Genomic DNA, 19,878 nt, shown 5'->3' with positions numbered 1-19,878 from the left:
TTTTCAGTCTGAAATTTTGGGAACCATCTAAGAATCGCTGGGTGATTATTTTGAATTTTGTGTTTTTTTTTTTTTTATATTTAGATCTCATCTTTTAAAAATTTGATAGTTTTTGTTCAATCTTGAAACATTATTTTTTTCTAATACATAGAAACTTCAATTCTGATTATTACTATTTTTGTGAGGTTAGTCTTCGGGTTAAAGAGTTTGCCTCTCCAAAAGTTAGAGTATGTTGGGCTTTATAAGCGGGAGTAAATGGACAGTATACACCCCTGGAGTATAAACTCTATTGGCTTAAGAATTTGAAAGCAAATTGTTTTTATTCAAAAGTAGCATGCATGAAAATAAACAAAAGGTCATTATTCAACTGTCATTGTGCATGCATGTAAACCTAAAAAATTTAGATAATGAGACTTTTTTAGCTGGGATTCAATGTTTTGTGGCTTTTACAGCCCTAACTACTAAGCCAAGCGATCCAACCTAATGTTATCAAATTTGTTGCGCTTCATAAATAGAAGCTAAGAAAACATGTGGTGGCTTCGTTTCAGTCGTATTCGGGCCGCTTCGGCTTGATTCAGTCTGTTTGGGTTGAAGCTTCGGGCAGCTTAGGTCATAAAAAAAGTACTTTTATAAACGTAATTTTTAAAAAATTTTAATTTTTTCCATTACATACATATATATATATATATATATATATATATATATATTCCATTATTACCAAATTATCAAAGAGTTCCTTTATTACTGGATCCGTTTTTTCACAATTTTTTTTTAAAAAAAGGCGTTTTTACCACTTCATAATAAAAAAAATTTAAAAATACTTTTTTACCCTTTTTCGGTTTTTGAACAACAAAAAATAAGTAGCATCTTGGAATTTGCATTTTATTTTCAGTTGTTGAACAACAAAAAATATGAATGCGAATTTCATAAGCTTGTTGGACTATGCAGACATATTTTCGGTTGTTTAATATCCGAAAATGTATTTGTTTTCGATTGTCGAAAATTATTCTATTTTCGGTTATTGAACAACAAAAAATAGGATTGTGTATTCCAGCAAGCCTTTGGAATACGCAACCCTATTTTCGGTTGTTCAACATCCGAAAATGTCCCATTTTCAGTTGTTGAACAATCGAAAATAAAACAGAAGCTTGGAATTTGCATTCTTATTTTCGTTTGTTTAACAACAGAAAATATAACATTTTCGGTTGTTGAATAACAGAAACCGAAAATAGGATTGCGTATTCCAGAAGCTTAAATGAGCCCCGCTATTTTCGGTTGTTCAGTAATCAAAATTAGCTTAGTTTCAATTTTTGAACAACCGAAAATCCAAGCCATTTCGGTTGTTCAAAAGCCGAAAAATGATAAAAAAATCCTTTTAAAAATTTTTTGTTATAAAGTGAAAAAAAACAGCCACTTCAGTAATAACGTAAATTATTTGGTATTTTGGTAATAACAGAAACTATAATGAATATATACATAATTTTCTTTTATTTTTATATATTATAGATATAAATATCAAAATTATTTATATTAAATTATAAAAAAAAAATCTAAAATCTTCTCTCGGATCGGCCGAGCACCGAATTGCTTCATTTTTCTCACAAAACAGAAAAAAACTCCGAAGCGAATCGGACAACATTGGTCCAACCCGTTTGTAAATTCATATATGAGGGATTTGTTTGGTAGATTAGTTCTCATGGTGATTTATGGGAATCAACAACTCTCCAACCTTCCTAATCATCCAACGGTGGTTAGGCTACATCCTACTTGACTATCCTAATATCATTGCGGGACCACCAAATATAAAAAGGGAAAATATCTCTTTATTCCCTATTTTTAACTTCTGTCTCATGAGATTTAAGAATTAAAAATATTACTTGTAAGCAAAAGATCTCCATTTTTTCTATCTTACAACCTCCTGGACCCTTTTGAATATAAATTTTTTATCCGAACAAACACTAAAATGACACCCTATTCAAACTCCATCTCTCTCTCTCTCTTCGCTTCTCGGTGAGTTTACCAACCAAGGGGTTTAGCTTGAACTCAAACATGAGCACACATTTTTATGTGTGAGAGAAAGATGGAGTTTTAGAGAGAGAGATATATAGAGTTTGGGTTTTAGCGAAAGAGAGATGGAGTTTGAGTTTTAAGGAGAGAGATGGAGTTTTAAGAGAGAGATAGATAGATTTATTTCATAAAAAAAAAATGGAATTTGGGTTTTAGAGAGAGAGAGAGATAGAGTCATTTCATAAGTTGTTCAGGTCGATAATGTATGGTCACAAGAGTTTAGAGGGTTAAAAGATAGAAAAGATGCAATCATTTTGCTTACAAGTAATATTTTCAATTTTTTAAATTTCACGAGATATAAAAGTTAAAAAATAAAAAATGATATGTTATTTTTTTTATATAAAAATTTAACGTATCTTTTTATATATATATATATATATAGATAAATGCATTGTCATTGATTGGACCACATAATCAACCTGTTCATAAAATCATATCTCGGTGTATCTTTCTCATATACTTTAAAATGAAATTGCTATTTCTACCCAGGTTTTGGTTGGCCTACTCCACAAAAAATAGGTGGAAATTCTATCAATAGGGCTCTATATTCCCACCCTTGTTTTGGGTGGGAATATCAATGTACAAGACAAATATTGCTAGTGTTCTAACTAGGTTGTGATTCTTAGTTGGCGAATGTCATGGTGATGTCATCTTAAAATATCATTGGGCTACATGATTGTTTGATGAGCACCAACAAGAGAGGCACATGCAATGCATGTTTCTGTTATCGTAATTATAATTTTGAGACGGAAAGATATGTAAAATAAAAATTTTAAATAAAAAATAAACTATGCATCCGCAGATAAAAGAATCCTACAGTTACAACCCTAGAGGCATCAAAATCCATATTTAAGATAGATGAAGATGTGGTCTCTCCCAAAACAGTAAAAATCAATGCTCCCATTTTTTTTTTCGAGAAATACAGATTTTTAGCTTTTAAAATTGATTAATTTATTTTACATATTAATGATCTTCATATTAAAGATTATATATTTCCTAACAAATTAGGCCCGAAATTCATCTAGATCGTAAAGAGGGGACACATCTACAATAGGGTCGTACAACTCATGGAAACCGTGTCCATCCTTAAAACATGGGGATTAGGGATTAAAATTTTGGTAAAGTTATTAGCCATCAAGATTGGAGAAAGTCTATGTCGATGTGAATCCAAAATATACTGTAAATTTCGAATAAAAACAAGTAATTAAAGGCAGTTCTATTTTTTAATTAGATATTGAACTGAATTAGGAGAAAGGTTATCTCACGGGAACATTTGCTTCATAGGAAAGTTCTCATCCTAGCTCAGCATCGCTTTTCCCATGCTTTATCATGGGGGTGCGGCTTTCCATGAGTTTGCCACTAATGCAATTTTTTGGGAGAGAGCGTTCATGCCTAAATAAATATTAGACCACTTTCCATGAATTTGCCACTGATGCAATTTTATGGGAAAAAGCGTTCATGCCTAAATAAATATTAAACCATTTCCCCATATGCGTATTATTCTAGTGAGAAAGCTCTCTCCGGGGGGGTTTTTTTTGTAATTAAATGGGTAAGACAGGCCTTTACCCGTGTTTTTAAGCATATCAACGAATTTAAGTAGATCAGCGAATTAGCTTTTTGAAGGTATTAGTGGAGTGATGTTGGTAGTGGGAATGGAAACTACAATGTGGTGACTAGGGTGTGGGGTGCTACCACTATAGTCTGAGCCCTTTTTTCGAAACTGAGGGGCTTTCCAGCAAAAAAAAATGCCTCAAAGGTCTTAGTCAAATTCAATAAAAATTAATTGTCCATTTAAATAAAAAATGGTTTACTCATCCAGAGACGGAATTCTACATTTGCATCCCTGGAGGCATCAAAATCCAATATTTAAGATGGATGAAGGTGGTGGTCTCTCTCAAAACAATAAAAATTAATTGCCCTTTTTTTTAAAGAAATATATATTTTTAGTTTTTAAAATTGATTTATTTTATTTTTTACATATTAATAATCTCCATGTTAGATTATATATTTTCCTATCCTAAAATTTATCTAAAAAATAGATCATAAAGAGGGCACCATCTATATTTGGCTCCTCCAACTCATAGAAACCGTGTCTTTAAAACACGGGGGATTAGGAATTAAAATTTTGATATAGTTATTAGTCATCAATATTGGAGAAAGTCTATGTCGACGTGAATCCAAAATCTACTGTAAAGTTCGAATAAAAAATTAATTAAAGATACAGTTATATTTTTTAGTTAGATATTGAAGTGAATTAGGAAAAAGATTATCTCACGGTGAAATTTGTTTCATATGAAAGTTCTCTCTTCGAGAGAATATCCTGATCATTGCTTTTCCCATGTTTTTTCATGGGGGAAGTGGCTTTCCATGGGTTTGGCTTCTAATGCATTTCCATGGGAAAGAGTGTCCATACCTAAATAGATACTAAAGCATTTTCCCTTGGGCGGATCATTCTTGTGAGAAAGTTCTCTCCGAGGGGCTTTTTATTTTTGGTGATTCTGTACAGAAGACAGACCCTACCTTTTTTTTTTCAAGTAGATTAGAAATTAGGTATTAAAACATTGAAATGATGTTAATAGTGCAGATAAAAACCACAACGTGATGATTAGGGTGTGAGGTGCTACCACCATAACCCCAACATTTTTTTTAAAATCAAATGGTTTTCCAACCGAAACAAATGCCTCATAAATTTCCATTTAATAAACAAATGCCTCTTAAGAGTTGCTTTATCGCAAACTTTCCCTTTGCAAGGTTTTAGTCCAATTCAATGTCATTTGTTTTTGTTATATTTAATATATCATTATTATTCAAACTTTATTTCAACTATTTAGGGTCGGTTGTCTCTGTTTGATTTAATTTACATAAAAATAAATAACACCGCTGCATCCTACAACATGACTTAATATATGTAAAAAAAATATTATTACTGTATCCAAGACACACAATTGTAGATAATATGGGCCTAGCACAGGGGCAAGTGAAACACTCACCACTTGAATCAAAGGGCTTAGATTTTCTCTTTGTCTGGATGGATGATTGAGATCTAAGAAAGGCAAGTGAGAAATACATGTGCTTTATGGTGCATATGTATGGATATGGGAATCACAAATGGGTTCATTCAAATCCATGTGGGGAACCACATGACAAGGTTCATGTGGATGAAAACATCCATTTTATCATTTACATGTTTAACATTTAAGCAAAAAAACAAAACAAAAAACATCCACTTTGTTATGGACCCACCAGCAAGTCTTTATTCCTTTTTTTGTTCTTTTATGAAAAATAATAAAAATGTATTCCTCTTTGGAATGATTCATGTGAAATTCGACAGTGACATGTATGTGATGTTTATTTATCATGGGGCGCCCATGAGGGAGCCCACATGGAATGTCTCATGGGATTTTGAGTAGGGATGAGGGTTTGGATTTAAAGTCATGTTCAGTAGCTGCTGAGATTCGCAAAAGGATGAGGTTTTTATAAGGCCTTGGCCTTATGAAATCAAAATAAATCCTCACCTCAAATCCACATCGGAAAAGCACTTTCAGTAATGATAATCTCCATGATGGTTCTAAAATTAACTTCCAACAACGTTAATGAAATTTGAAAAAAAAATAATAGTACAGTTCTTGCAAATCTATAAACACTTATTTTTAGAACGAAATAGATAGTCTAGATAATTTATTACAATATATATTATTTTTAAAACGTGAAATACTAAAAGTTTTTCCACAACCATAATGTTCAAGCCTATGATGGAGGTAAAGGTTTGTCAATGCTCAAATTATAATTTTAGATGACTTATAGGGTGAGGCTTTACTTATTTTAATAGTGCTGCAGTCCTATCAAACCATTTTCCTTCACTCAAGCATTGTATAAAATGGTTCATAAATGACTGAATGCCAGACAAAAACGAGAATAATTTTCATGATTGGAAGAGAAGGGGGTAGATTTGATATTATAGCAATGTTGGGGGAGATTCTAGACTATAATGGGCCCACTTTGTGGCTTTTCTGTCGAACTGTGGACAAAATACACAGTACGGGTGGATTTGCAATAGTCGCAATAAACGCTACCTTTCAATTTCTTTTAAAAAATTCCAATTATGCATCCTACGTGGTTAAAAAATAACCACAATGCCCTTATAGGACCCCGCGTGGTCGGTTGGCGATTATGCGATTTTTTTAAAACTGATTAGAGAAGGCAGTTCTTGTGCCAAAAAACTTTATATGTGACCTCAAAATTTTTAGATAAATTGGTCAAAATATTTATAAGAAATAAATTGAAAATGAAAAGATTGAAAAATATGTCGTACATAAAATTAAAGTTAGGTGGGCATGTGCAGTTGAATATGTATGTGTCCGCCGCATACCAAGGAAGCTGAAGGGCAAGTTTTATAGGACAGTTGTGAAATCAGCTTTGATCTATGGGGCATAATATTGGACAGTAAAAAAACAATATACCTATAAAATGAGTTTAACAGAGATGTTAATGTTGAGATTGATGAGTGACAAAACAATAATGGATAAAATTTGAAATGAATACATTAATGAAATTTTAAATGTAACACCAATAGGTAATACAATGAGAAATAGTAGATTTAATGGGCTGGCAATTTGTGACGCAGACCCAAGATAACATTTGTTAGGAGGTACGAGTTAGTTCAAGTGAAATGTTAAAAATAAATAAAAAAATAGACAACAAAAGACGTGATTAGATGTAGTGAAAAAATATATGGAAACTTATGACTTCATATAAACTATGACTCTTTATAAAACATAATAGCGGATTAAGATTCGTGCAGTTGATCCCAAAAGGCCTTGTCGACAATGATTTATAAGAAATGAGTGATTTAACATTTTGCCCATATGCAACTATTTGAAATCAAGGTTATGCGCTTTGTGTTTTTTGATGGGCAGTTTGAAATTAAATTAAGAGGTACAATTAAAGGGCAAAACATTTAATTTCTTATAAGTAATTTGATAAAAAATTTATTTTATTTATGAATTTTTAAATAAAATTTGAAGTTCCAAAAATTATATTGCTCAGAAATTTAGAGCTATAAAACATAATACTTTTAGAGGTTGAAAATTTTCGTTATATCAACAATTGTTGAGTTTAAACTTATTTTGAGGTGTTTTAGTGCCGAATTGTATTTTTTGCAAGATTTGGAGTGGCGCTTTAAGAATCGCTCTATCTCACCAAAATTTTAGCTTATTTTTTATTTATTTTTGGGATCACTGAGAAATACAAATCCCTACCCGTTTTTCTTCTTAGAAATAGTGAGTGGTTTTTATATGCGTTAGTAGAAATGGAAACCTAAACCAATAAATAAAGTTTTGATATATTTAAATTGCTAAAGCTGAAATTTCCTAGAAATTTACAGTAATTTAATTATTTAGAGACACTAAACAAAAAAACTAAAAAAAATTTGATATTTATTTTGAGGGACGCGTGCACACTTCCGATAGTTGCGTACTAAAATTTGGCAATTGTTACGTGGCTTTAAGATCCTGGAAATCGTATGAGGGCAATTAGGGAAAACATTTTTCTCTCTCTCAAACACTCTTTCTCCCAATGTTGGAATCCCTTACACGATCCTCTCTCTCCCATAAGCATACTTATTTCTTTTTCCTTCTTAAAAAACACGCACTTGCTCTCTACTCTCTCTCTCTCTCTCTCTCTCTCTCTCTAGGCTTTGGCCTGAGACAAATTCTCTCAGACATCAACACTGAGCAATTTATTTTTTTTGTTAAACTCTCTCCCCCTCTCTACAAAAACACACCACTATCTCTCTCTCTCTCTCTCTCTCTCTCTCCGCTCTGCCAATCCATTGAATAAGGAGGCACTTCACTTCTTGGCAGTGAGAAGGAGACACTTCACTTCCTGCTCTCTCTCTCTCTCTCCCCTTTGCCAATCCACTGAAGAAAGGACAGAGTTGGTAGTGAGAAGGAGACACTTCGTTTCCAGCCGTCTCTATTTCTCTGCAAATAACCTCCATAACGCTTCCTGAAAGTGGCAAATTTGCAATTCAGCAGTGTCAGTTTCAAGATTCTCTCCCTCTCTCTCTCTCTCTCTCTCTCTCTCTCTCTCTCTCTCTATCTAAACCCACTTCGAGTTGCAGTCAAAGAAGTCCTGGTCATCTCTCTCTCTCTCTCTCTATGTGTGCAAAAATGGCATGCGAAGGCAATGTCTTCACTTCCATAGTCTCTTTACCAGCCTTTGGCCTCATGATCATGCTCATCATTCTGGCTGTCTTCAATCACAGAGTCCCTCTCAGCCAATCCGACTTCCATGAAATCTTCATTTCCAATGGTGACAACTCCACCATCTCCTCTCACCTCCATTCCTTGACTCAGAACCCTCATTTAGCAGGTACCAGAGGAGCCCAACAAGCTCTCAGCTATGTTATGAACCAGTTCAACAAGCTGGCCTTCAGGACCCACACTGCAGAGTACAAAGCTCTGCTCTCATATCCGTTGCAAAGGAGCCTGGTTTTGCAGTTTGAGAATGGGACCAGAACGAAGCTTTGGCTTGATGAAGCTGACATGGGTCAGGCTGTTGCTCCTTACCATGCTTATGCACCTTCTGGTAAGGTCTCTGGTAAGGTGGTTTTTGCAAATTATGGGAGAGAAGAGGATTTCCAGAGGCTCAGAGAGATGGATGTTAATGTTAGTGGGTGTGTTGTTCTGTGTAGGAATGGGCAACTCTTTAGAGGTGAGATAGTTAGGAGAGCTGCTAAATATGGGGGAGTTGCCTTGCTTTTGTACAAAGACAGTGAAAGATTTGTGGGGAAAAGAGATGGGTTTTCTAAGGGGTTTGGTGAGATGAGAAATGGGGTTTACAGTGAGGGTTATGGTGAGAAGAAAGGTGGGATTTTTGAGGGTTACAAGGAGAGAACAGATGGGTTTCCTGGTGAGGGAAAGGATGGGTTTTCAGAGGTAGAGGGAGATGGGTTCTTTAAAGATGATGGGATAGAGAGAGGAACAGTTATGGAAGGATTAGGGGACCCTTTAACTCCTGGTTGGGGGGCTATGGAATATGCAGAAAGGCTCGATATTGGGGTTGAAGAAGTTAGAGAGAGGTTTCCAAGTATTCCATCTTTGCCTATATCTGGTTACAATGCAAAGGTGATATTGGAGTCTCTTTGGGGGCCCCAGTTACCAGAACAGTGGAAGGGTGCCTTACACAGTGAGGTTGGTAGGGTAGGGAGTGGTCCTACATCGGTGGACTTCGAGTACAAGGTAAAATCTCTCTCTCTCTCTCTCTCTCTCTCTCTCTTTCTCTCTCTCTCTCTCTCTTCTTGGTTGTAATGGTGCCAATTTCAACCTCAAGTTGGACCAAAGTATGGTTAAACTTTAGTTGAATTTTGGCCCAAATTTCTTTTTTTTCTTTTCCCCCCTTTTTTGCAAAAAGTCAGAATAAATTGACTCAGTTTTGACATAATTATCCTGAATTAATGGGAAATTCTGAACAAATAATGCAGAGGTAATGGTAAAGACTTTGACCAATCAAAAAATGGTAGGAAATTTTTGAAGAGTATTGCAGCAAAATTGGCCTAAATTTGAAGTAAGCTCCGGAGGTCCCCAAATTTCCATATATGGTCCAAAATTCATGAATTTCGGATAATTTAATGGAAGCTTTTGACTTTTCATTAAGTGAATTTCAAGCAATTTTGTTTGATAGTAATGCCATCGTACTGGAATTCTGTCGTGTGTTGTTGATTTTTCACGGGATGCATCAAATTTCAGTTGGGTGCAATCAGTCAAAACCGGATTTTCGGTGTCAAATAACAATTTTCTGTGATTGTGCAGCAAGAATAAATTCTCTATCATTCTTTGAATTTAATGTTTAACTCTTTAAAGCCGAAATCCTCGCAATGGTTGTCATAGCCATTTATTCATTTTATACTTTATTTTAATGAAATAATTTGGATTTTTTTTTCCTTTTTAACTATCAGAAACAATATGGCTGGAGAAATAGTAAATACATATGTTACTAGTTCTATGGTTATTTCATTATACCGTGGGTGTAAATTTTGCTGAACTTCCCTCAGCTATCAAGCTGGCCCAAAGTTCTCGTGTTTTTTCGTTTTTTGGGTAGTTAGATTTTGTGGGTTTCAAATCTTATATATGAAATCCATACTAAATTCTAATATTTTAAATTTGAAATAATTATTCATGGACCAAACTAGTTATTAAATTCCAGAATTATAATTTGTTAACTAATTTACCATTTTACAAATTTTATAGTTTTTCCACTGACTGAGCTTCAAGCCAATGTTTTTTCAAGAGAAAACAAGACCTTTGAGCCTTTGTCTGATTATGGATTTTTCTTGATTTTTGAATTTGATCACTGCAGCATTTTTAATCCCCACCAATAATTCAAATGAGATGATCCTGGTTAAATATGGCATGCAATTGTATCAAAGATTGTGATAGAGATATGCTGAATTCTTTCCACAGTTGGTAAATTTCTTGCCAAATGTGATCATTTACCATTACATTCTACAATCTCAGAATCCTCAATTGTTGATTGAAGTGATTTCTTTAATTTATTAGCATCTCAATGTGGCTTTCACTGAGGCTTTTCAGATTCCATAAATGAATAATTCTTATAAGCAGATGGATAGAGAGAGTACGGATAGAGAGAGTTATCTTTAACATTATCTCTCTAGAAAATTTAGTTATTTTCAATGTTAGTACTGATTGAATTCTCATGAAAAGAAGTCATTCGTCTTATTTTTTTTGTTTTTCTTATGTAATTTTATTATGTTTCCTCGCACACGGAGTTTGAATATTTGTATAAGCACACACTTGTATGCAACCAGTGGAAACAAGAAAACCTGAAAACCATATGTGCAAAATACTTACTGGGACAGTCAGAAGAAAAGGTTAATCTGATGATTCCTCCTAGCGTTTTGGGGTTTTGACCCTTGCTAAAGCATCTGTCAATAAACTTGAAAAACCTCTCATTTCACTATTTTGTGTGTGTGTGTATGCACACACGACCTTGTTGTTTTAATGGGAGTCCATAATGCATTAGCTTTTTCTCTTCGTGTTGCTAATAGGAAAGGAGAACAATGGCAACCATCAGGAATGCTTTTGCAGTTATAAAAGGGGCCTTGGAACCAGACAGGTATGTTCTCTTGGGGAATCACAGAGATGCATGGACATATGGTGCAGTTGACCCAAACAGTGGCACTGCAACTCTTTTGGAAATCGCACGTAGATTCCGCCTTCTTTTGCGTAAAGGTTGGGTGCCAAGAAGGACCATCATTTTATGCAGTTGGGATGCTGAAGAATTTGGGATGGTGAGTTTCCTAACCTAATTTTTATCTTCATCACTAAGTGCAATAATGGATAGTTTCGTGCGTTGCAGGTATAATTTTTCATTTGTGGTTTGATTTCTAGGTATATCAAACAACCAATGATGGTGGGTGTTTTTTACTCTTTAGTTTGTCTTCTATTTTTATGTGTGTTATATAGATGTTCCAAGCTGAAAGATATCTCTATTCACCATTAACTGCTGGTTTTGTAGAATTTATATTTTCCAGATTATTTGGTGGTGTCTAAGCCAGAGTTTTCTAAAATATGTATCGAAGCTTTGTGAGCATTGTTTTCTGTTTCTGATGTAAATTACGATTATATTATTGTCACCATATTCTCCTTGGATGCATATGTTTTTAATGTTTATGCATGTTAGTGTCAAAAGATGTACTTATGATTTTCCTGATTTCTTTTTATAAACTATGCATGAGCAGCATTTGTAATTCTACAATGATTTATCAGGCTGCTTCCATTTATTATGCATAAATGCTTAATATTCCTCGGTATCTAAGCCATCCCTGAAAATATTGGGCGTTTTCCTGCCATTTCTCAATCATCTCTTCTTTCTATTACTGGTTAATTTTATCAGCAGATAGTGGCTGCTTTGTCAGTTTTGATGAACATCTAGGTTGCTGTTGTAATTTGCCAAGAGATAACATAAATAGGACACAGGTTATCCCCTGTTGACAGTGGAGCTACCTGATGCCTTCTTTAGGAAAAGTGGAAATGATTGAAACAACCCTTCATCTTTGAAAAAGTCACACTGCATGTCTTAAATAAATGATTGTTCCTCCCTAAGATGGACTGATAGACCCCGAATGTGCTTTCTTCATTCTTTTATAACAACTACACTATCATACCCTTTGTTTTTGTTGTGTAGCAAGGCAGTGATATTTGAAAGCTGTCTATGTTGTCTTGTGTTTGTATTGTAAAGATTTAGAAGCAAAATATGCTTGAAGTGTACGGAGTTGTTTACTTATGATACGTCCTCTCTTAATGGTTGTCTTCAATAGTCATGTCTCTACGTCATTCATTTTCTATATGTTTGTGATGTTTTTGTTTTCTAAGTATTCATTTTCGAGGACAACTTAGAGGTTTGTTTTTTCTATTCAGATTGGATCAACTGAATGGGTTGAGCAGAACCTTGGGAACCTGGGATCTAAGGCTGTGGCTTACCTTAATGTCGACTGTGCTGTTCAGGGGCCTGGCTTCTTTGCAGCTGCAACTCCCCAACTAGATTCTCTCTTAGTTGAAGTTACAAAGGAGGTAACTGATAAAGAGAGTTGGGGTGGCACATTCACTTTAATACCCATGTTTTATGTTTTACTTGGTGGGTTACACTGTCACCCATATTCCTTTTCCTCTGTGTGTGTGTGTGTGTGTGTGTATGTGTGTGCGAGAGAGAGAGAGAGAGAGAGAGAGAGAGATTGCCTGAGTTCCATGATGTGCACCTTACTGGAGCATATAATTTTGTTATATTTCTTGATAATAATATCACTGTTGCCATCTATATGTTTAACAATATAGAAAAAATTGAGCTTATGTATTTTATTAGAAATTATGAGTTTGTTATAGAAAGAAATTGTCTTACTCAGAATCTGAAATTGGTCTCTCCAGATTAATGATCCAGACTACGCTGAAAGGACCGTGCATCAATTGTGGAGTGCCATGGCAAATGGGAGTGTGAAGGTAAATGTTATTATTGTATCCAATATATATAATGTTGTGAGTTATATGATTTTTCTAAATATTAAATCTAATGCTTCAGTTTTTTTATTCTTTCTTTTCTGTGTTTTGGATATCAATGATTTGTTTTTTGCAGATTGATAGGCTTAGTGGAGTGGCTTCAGATTTTGCTCCATTCTTGCAACATGCTGGAATTCCATCTCTAGACATGTTCTTTGGTGAAGGTAACACCCTTTTATCTTTTGAAATGCTGATACTTAGCAATCATTTACCCCATAAAAATTGACCAAAACATGGCCCCTACACTCAATGCCCTGATATCCTTGGGGAAAAATAGTAATTCTACCGTATGTAATGATATTAGCACCACAGGTATTGGGGTGCATGGTGTAAAACTACCATTTTGGCCCCATGATTGTGTGCATACATGTTTGGATACAGAGCACCCAAGCCCTCTCTTGCAAACCATTTTTTAGCAGATTTTTTCTTGTCATTCCTTAAGAAGAATGTTATTTACCAAAAGAGAATGCTTCCAATTAATAAAAAAAATTAATAAAAACTCATGACTAATAAAAAGCGAATGTGTAAAACGTGGCTAACGTTATTTTGATGCCATCCTAATGGTTCTTTTTTAATGTTTATGTCAGACTTTCCAGTGTATCATACAGCTTATGACACTTACAATTGGATGAGGAAATATGGGGATCCACTCTTTCACCGTCATGTAGCAGGTATAACTGATAAATGGATTTCATGTAAATATATGTGGGGCGGCAGGTTTAGTCACCCATGTCTTTAGTAATCCGCCCTAAGCAGTGGAAAATGATAGGCAGCAGAATCAGAGTCGTGGATTGGCTAGTATCACTAACCTTTCTCGGGTGGAAGAATAAGAAAGGATTGGCGGTTACTAAAAAGTGGGGTGGCCATTGTCTGTGTTTTTCTTTTTTCACATGATTTTAGTTTTGATGTATTTTAAGGTTGTGGTTTATACAACGTAACTACCTTACTTGTAGAAGTAAGGTTGAGGTGATCTACATTGTCTATTTTAGTGAGATGAAGTAGATTTGTTACGTCTTTTAAGACCGTCTATTTTAGTTAGATGGTGTAGATTTACCACTTTAGATAAACTTTTTTCTTTAAGTAACATTTGGTTTTTTTCATATAATTGATGATTGAGAGTTTAATTCTTTAAACTTACTAGAATCCTCCTTCAATAATTTCCAGTTTCTGGAATTTGGGGACTTTTGGCACTTCGCCTGGCTGATGATCTGGTCCTCCCTTTCGACTACTCCTCCTATTCCACTCAATTGCAGGTGTGTAGTTTACCGTCTATTCCACTCCTATTCCACTCAATAAGAAAAATTGGGTACTGAGATTCTACTAGGGGAAAGATGTATTGTTTTGCAGTTTCAGAGAATGAACTATGACCGCTCGGGGGTTAATTGTATCTTTTTAGTTCTATTTTAATCTGTTTTTATTTATTTGAAAAACATTTTAATCTTTTTTTATTCTAATTTAGATTACTTGTTTATTTGGATTCCAGATTAACTCATTTGCGCTTCTATTTAGATGTCTCACATATATATTACTTCTGGTTTTGTTTATTTGGAATCATTTTGGATGCCCCCTGTTCATTTAGTTCTCCACATTTTGGATTCCAAATGGAAATTTTAGCCTAATAAAAGGACACAAATGTTGCAGGAGCATGCGAAGGCATTACAGGGCCTTATGAGTGCTGGAATAACCCTGCAACCCATAAACACAGCGATTCAGGAGCTCAAAGAAGCAGCCGTTACAGTTGCAGATGAAGCAGAGGTGTGAGAGAGGACATTTCTACGAAGTCATTTTATTGCCATCCAAAAATCAAGATCTAAGACTTCCTTTCTTTTTGAGTTGTTGTTTTATTATCATCATTAAATAGTGTCAGAAACTTGTAGGAACTGCGCCATGGCAGCTCAACAGATGTGGCATTCGAGCTGAAGAGGCGGGCGTTTAATGATAGGCTCATGCTTACCGAGAGAGCTTTCTTGGATGCAGGCGGCCTCCGGGGAAGAGAATGGTTCAAACATCTGGTACTTCCGCTCTCTCCATTGAATTGTTTTGCTGGCGACTTGGTAGGGTAAGAGAGAGAGATTCATGGCTTACTCTAGTATGAATTGAATTCAATGTTTGTAGGCATTTACTGAAGGGAGTGGTTTCTATAAGGTTGCAACCTTAAACAATCCAATTAAGGCGTACCTCTAAATTTTATTAATTTTGTTGTAAAACATTCTTAGGATTATCTGAAAATCTATTTTCATATCTAATTATAAAATTTTAAACTCCAAAAATAGCAAATATCAAGTAGATCAATAAACATATGAAAATCTTGAAAATTGACAATCTAAATGTTTTGCAAGATGCACTATTTATGCGACTCAAAATCTTCATTTTTTTTTATTTTTTTTCATATTCTTCCATCTTGATGTGGAGATGATCAATTAAAGGTTTTTCAACATTAAAACAACCTTTTCCAATGGATTTTTGAGGTGCATCTTTAATTCTACATTTTAAGATGGCAACCTCATATAAACGTTTTCCTTTACGGAATTCCATTCTTTTAGTCTTTGCAAACAACGCACACTTCATTTATGTGTGAGAGAAAGAGAGGGAGACTCATTGCTAAGTCTAAATGTCTAATATGATTGAATTCAATGTTTGTCGGCCAGTTACTGAATCGGGTTCCTTATTTTTGCAAAAAGCAATCTCTCTGTATATCAATGACAGGGAGAGAGAGAGAGAGAAAGAGAGAGGGGAATGGCTCACTTTTAACTGGATTTCTGTGTTTGTAGACAAGTTATTACTGAATTGGATTTTGTTGTCCTTACCAAACGACTCTCTCTCTGTGCCCCGGCATATATGTAGAGGAGAGATTCATAATTCATTGTTGGCTACTTTCTCACGCTTGGTTTTGTGGATGTTTAGCAATTTCGATGTTTTTAAGTTCTAGCACTGTATTTTTAAGATTTCTCTTCACTTATTTAGCTTTTTGTCACTGTACAGATATATGGACCCAGCAAGTACAGTGAGAGCAAGCTCGGTTTCTTTCCTGGAATTGTCGATGCAATTTATAAAGCAAAAGAAAGAGATAATGGGGAGGAAGGGAAAGCTTTAATTCAACATGAGATTTGGAGGGTGGCAAGAGCCATTAGCAGAGCCGCTGCTGCCTTAAAAGGAAACCTTATATAAAAAATGTGTTCGTTTGTCTTGTTAATGCACATCCTTATAGAGAATTGTGTAAAATCATTCCTTCCATTTTAAAAAAAGGTTTGATTTAAATGACAGTATGAGAAGAAAGTGGCTCTCTCTCTCTCTTTCGAAGGAACAGAGTAACAAGGTATATAGAGACTTTCGATTGAAGTAGCTGTTCTACTAATTTTTTAAGGAATGGGTGTGGTTTGTATAAAGTTGCAACCTTAAACAATGCACCATCAAATTTTATTATAAGATACTTTTGGTGACTTGAGAATCTATTTTCATCTCTAATTATAAATTTTTGGATCTAAAAAATAGTTCAAATCAAGTAGATCTATAAATATATAAAAATCTTGAAATTAGACAATCTAGATAATGTGTTACAAGATGAATTATTTTTGGGACTCGAATTTTTTTTCTATTTCATATTCATACATCTCGATGACAAGATGATCAATCAGAGGTCAACTTCAAAACAACATTTTATGATGGATCTTGTAATTGCACATTATTTCTACATTATAAGGTTGCGACTTTATATAAACTTTTTCATGTACTATAAGATGTCTTTTTGATAAAAAATTAAGGTCACAATCATCCCGAGCCATTACATATGAGATCTAGAAAGAAATAGGGGTAATGGTGGACAATCAAGGTAGTATGGAAAACAAAATTATGGAATGGTGCCTATGATTTTTTGGGTTCTTCTTAGTAAGATTGTTGGGGTCTCAAGAGAATTGATTTGTATGCAATTTGGAGGAGGTGATAAAGATGGGAGTTCCCAAAAGTAAGACCATATCTCATATGGGAACTTCTACATCAGAAGTTGAACTTGAAGGTTATCTTTGTGAAATGGGAACTGCTACATCAGAAGTTGAACTTGAAGGTTATCTTGGGCCTGTTGGATTTGAAGATTTGATAAGATTCATAGGGAGGGTTTAGAAATATTATGGACCTTGTGGTTATTGTGAATATGTAAGCCAAATGGAGTTATAAAAGGTAAAACAATAGGGATTCCATATTATATGGCTATTCACATTTGGCACATTTGGTACAAGGAAGTCACACAACAATATTATGGGATTAATATATAATGTGACCATTTACCATTGGCACAAGGAGGTTAAAATTATTTATGACCATCCGATGGAAAATATTAAGCTCGAGCGTGTCACAAATTTTGAAAAAAAAATATTTTGCATGTTAAGCATGGTCAATGGAATAAATGCAATCACCCAATTTCACATCCAATGATCAAGATTAATTATGACCACTTTGTACCAAAAGCAAATGGTCTTACTGTATATTTTTCCTAATCCTATTCAACCAAAAGGGAGATCACACTCATATTTAGCCATTAGAAATGAAATCTGATAGATTAAAGTGTGTTACGTAGTTCGAAAAATTGTATTTTGTACTTTATGTCCAGCCAATGACACCTTCAACTATATGGATTTCACATCTGACGGTCACTAATGATTGTGACTTGTATATACCAAAAGTAGATAATCTTATTGTATAAAAAAAAGACAAATAAACAAAAGTATGAGCTTATTATACCGCAAATTGAATAAATGTGAAGAAATCGCCTTTAAAGGGTGAATGAAAATGTGACAAGGAGCCAAATTTTGTTTCTACTAAAAATGGGCATATACTATGCTCCCATGGAAAATACTAACATACAGTTGTGTAAATAATTTTTTAATACTAACATACAGTTATGTAAATAATTTTTTAATTTCTGAAATGAAAATTATGTATAAAAACTTTGGGCGAGGAGAAACAAGTAAAACAACATATAAAAAAGCTTTGGACAAGGTCAAACTAAAAATAGGGATAACCCCACAAGCACGCGCGCCAGGTAGGGGTCGAACCTACGACTTTCTGCTTAGGAAACAGACGCTCTATCCACTGAGCTACAGGCGCTTAATTGCTAGGTTTTGTGAACAATTAAAAATATCATATATTATACATGCATTTGTTCACAACCACACGCATCTTCTAGTCACTGCTAAAACGGGGAAATTTGTACCCCGGACATACAATAACTTATGTTTTGTACTGGTGTTTTCAAACTTAGATCTGTCTAGGTGGACTGACTCTCATTTAACTTATTTAGATTGTTCGGAATTACAATCTGAATCAACTGGATTAACAAATATTTGGAGAAGATATGATCTTGGTTGGATCGACAATCTGAATCGGCTGGATCAAAAAAAGTTGGAGAAGACATGATAAAGCACTAACATTGGTTCTAGGCAGACCTAGACATCCCACCTGGTGACTTTGATCAAAATAGGCGATTTGTGGCCGGGAGCCCCTATCATAGCCAGTCATTTCTAATGCATGGAGAAGCACCAGAGTAATCCCATGTAAATATATAAAAAAAAGGAGAGGGAAACCGATTTTAGCTCTCCGCTTGTAAACCATTTCCAATAGGGATAAGAGTTTGTATAACGTTGCAACCTTGTACTATAAAAATAAGGTTCACCTCAAAAATCAAGTACAAAATAGAGTTCGAAAACCTTCTAATTGATCATCTCGATCTCGAGATAAATGCATATAAAGAAAAAAAGAATTCAAGTCCTAAAAATAGTCCATTTTCTAACAAGTTATCTTGACTGTTTATTTTCAAGATTTTCAAGTGTTTATAGATCTACTTGATTTACAACTTTTACGTTTCAAAATAAGGGTCGATACATGATTTTCAAGTCATCGCAAGGTATTCTTTGTCAAAACTACATTTTATAATAAAATTTAGAGATATGCCGTACTTGTATAGTATAAAGTAGGCACCTTACACAAACCTCACCTTTCAAATAAAGGTAAACCTTCGATAGCTTTCTCAAACCCTACAACCTTCGTGATTTTCCTGCCGACCTGTTTCCTTCATTGACATGTTTGTTAAAATGAAAATCTATCCACATTAGATTTTTGGGAACATATAATCATTTTCATACTTGGCAAGTGGTACGGTTTGTATAAGGAGCCAGCTTTACGCAAAGAGTAAACTCTGACAAACAAAAAAATATATATAAAGTTCTAGTGCCACAAACCTTTATGATGACGTAAAAATTCATTTTCACTTATAATTATAAACTTTATAGCTCAAAAAATGCATAGAACATACATATCTATAAAAACTTAAATTTTTTGAAAATGAAAGGTCTAGACAATCCATACAAGATGCATTTTTTTTAGAACTTGAAGTCTTTTTTTTTTTTATTCATACATGTTCAGGTTTAAATGACCAATTGCAAGGCTTATCAATAGCGGAACAACATTTTTAAGTAGATTTTAAATGTGCACTTAAGGTTGACACCTTATAGGAACTTTTCCCTTTTCAATTTTCCTGTGTGTAAATAAAGGGCCGATATAGTTTACAAGATTTACAGGAAGGACATTATTATCCTCTCTATTAATTTACAAGATCATGACTTTTGAAGGATATTATTTTGGAATAACTATAAATACTTTTACAACTATACTTTTTTTCCCCACTCATAACTACTAACAATTGGGGCTAAGTACACACAAAAATAGAAAAAGTTTGGAAAAGACAAAA

At 34.2% G+C, this 19,878-nt stretch overlaps 1 protein-coding gene and 1 non-coding gene across 4 annotated transcripts; one reads left to right on the top strand and one right to left on the bottom strand.

Moving 5' to 3' along the window:
- Nucleotides 1-8,196: 8,196 nt before the first annotated feature.
- On the top strand, nt 8,197-16,579 carry LOC18421580 (putative glutamate carboxypeptidase VP8). 3 transcript variants are annotated; one of them, XM_006826323.4, is made up of 10 exons: nt 8,197-9,308; nt 11,135-11,377; nt 12,507-12,659; nt 13,011-13,082; nt 13,216-13,303; nt 13,727-13,810; nt 14,304-14,392; nt 14,781-14,894; nt 15,017-15,151; nt 16,122-16,579. In XM_006826323.4, the coding sequence occupies exons 1-10, from the start codon at nt 8,226-8,228 to the stop codon at nt 16,305-16,307; spliced, it is 2,247 nt and encodes a 748-aa protein (XP_006826386.2). In that variant the 5' UTR covers nt 8,197-8,225; the 3' UTR covers nt 16,308-16,579. The 3 variants fall into 3 exon arrangements, with proteins under 3 accessions (XP_006826386.2, XP_088718171.1, XP_088718170.1); XM_088862045.1 differs by lacking the exon at nt 8,197-9,308 and adding an exon at nt 9,503-9,633; XM_088862044.1 differs by lacking the exon at nt 8,197-9,308 and adding an exon at nt 9,634-10,532.
- Nucleotides 16,580-18,166: 1,587 nt separating this feature from the next.
- Nucleotides 18,167-18,239, bottom strand: TRNAR-CCU (transfer RNA arginine (anticodon CCU)). Its single transcript has one exon. It is a non-coding gene; the product is annotated as a tRNA-Arg (tRNA).
- Nucleotides 18,240-19,878: the final 1,639 nt, after the last annotated feature.

The sequence above is a fragment of the Amborella trichopoda genome, chromosome 3 (assembly GCF_054954075.1).
Source record: "Amborella trichopoda isolate Santa Cruz 75 chromosome 3, AtrichopodaSantaCruz75HAP2 v2.0, whole genome shotgun sequence".
Classification (NCBI taxonomy): Eukaryota; Viridiplantae; Streptophyta; class Magnoliopsida; order Amborellales; family Amborellaceae; genus Amborella; species Amborella trichopoda.
Note: the sequence above shows the minus strand (reverse complement) of the source record. Positions and strands in the feature narration are given on the sequence as shown.

Coding starts and splice junctions, on each gene's coding strand:
- LOC18421580 (XM_006826323.4), top strand. CDS start 8,226: ATGTGTGCAAAAATGGCATGCGAAGGCAATGTCTTCACTTCCATAGTC. Junction 11,378..12,506: donor ATGCTGAAGAATTTGGGATG/GTGAGTTTCCTA, acceptor TTTTCTATTCAG/ATTGGATCAACTGAATGGGT. Junction 14,393..14,780: donor CCTATTCCACTCAATTGCAG/GTGTGTAGTTTA, acceptor CAAATGTTGCAG/GAGCATGCGAAGGCATTACA.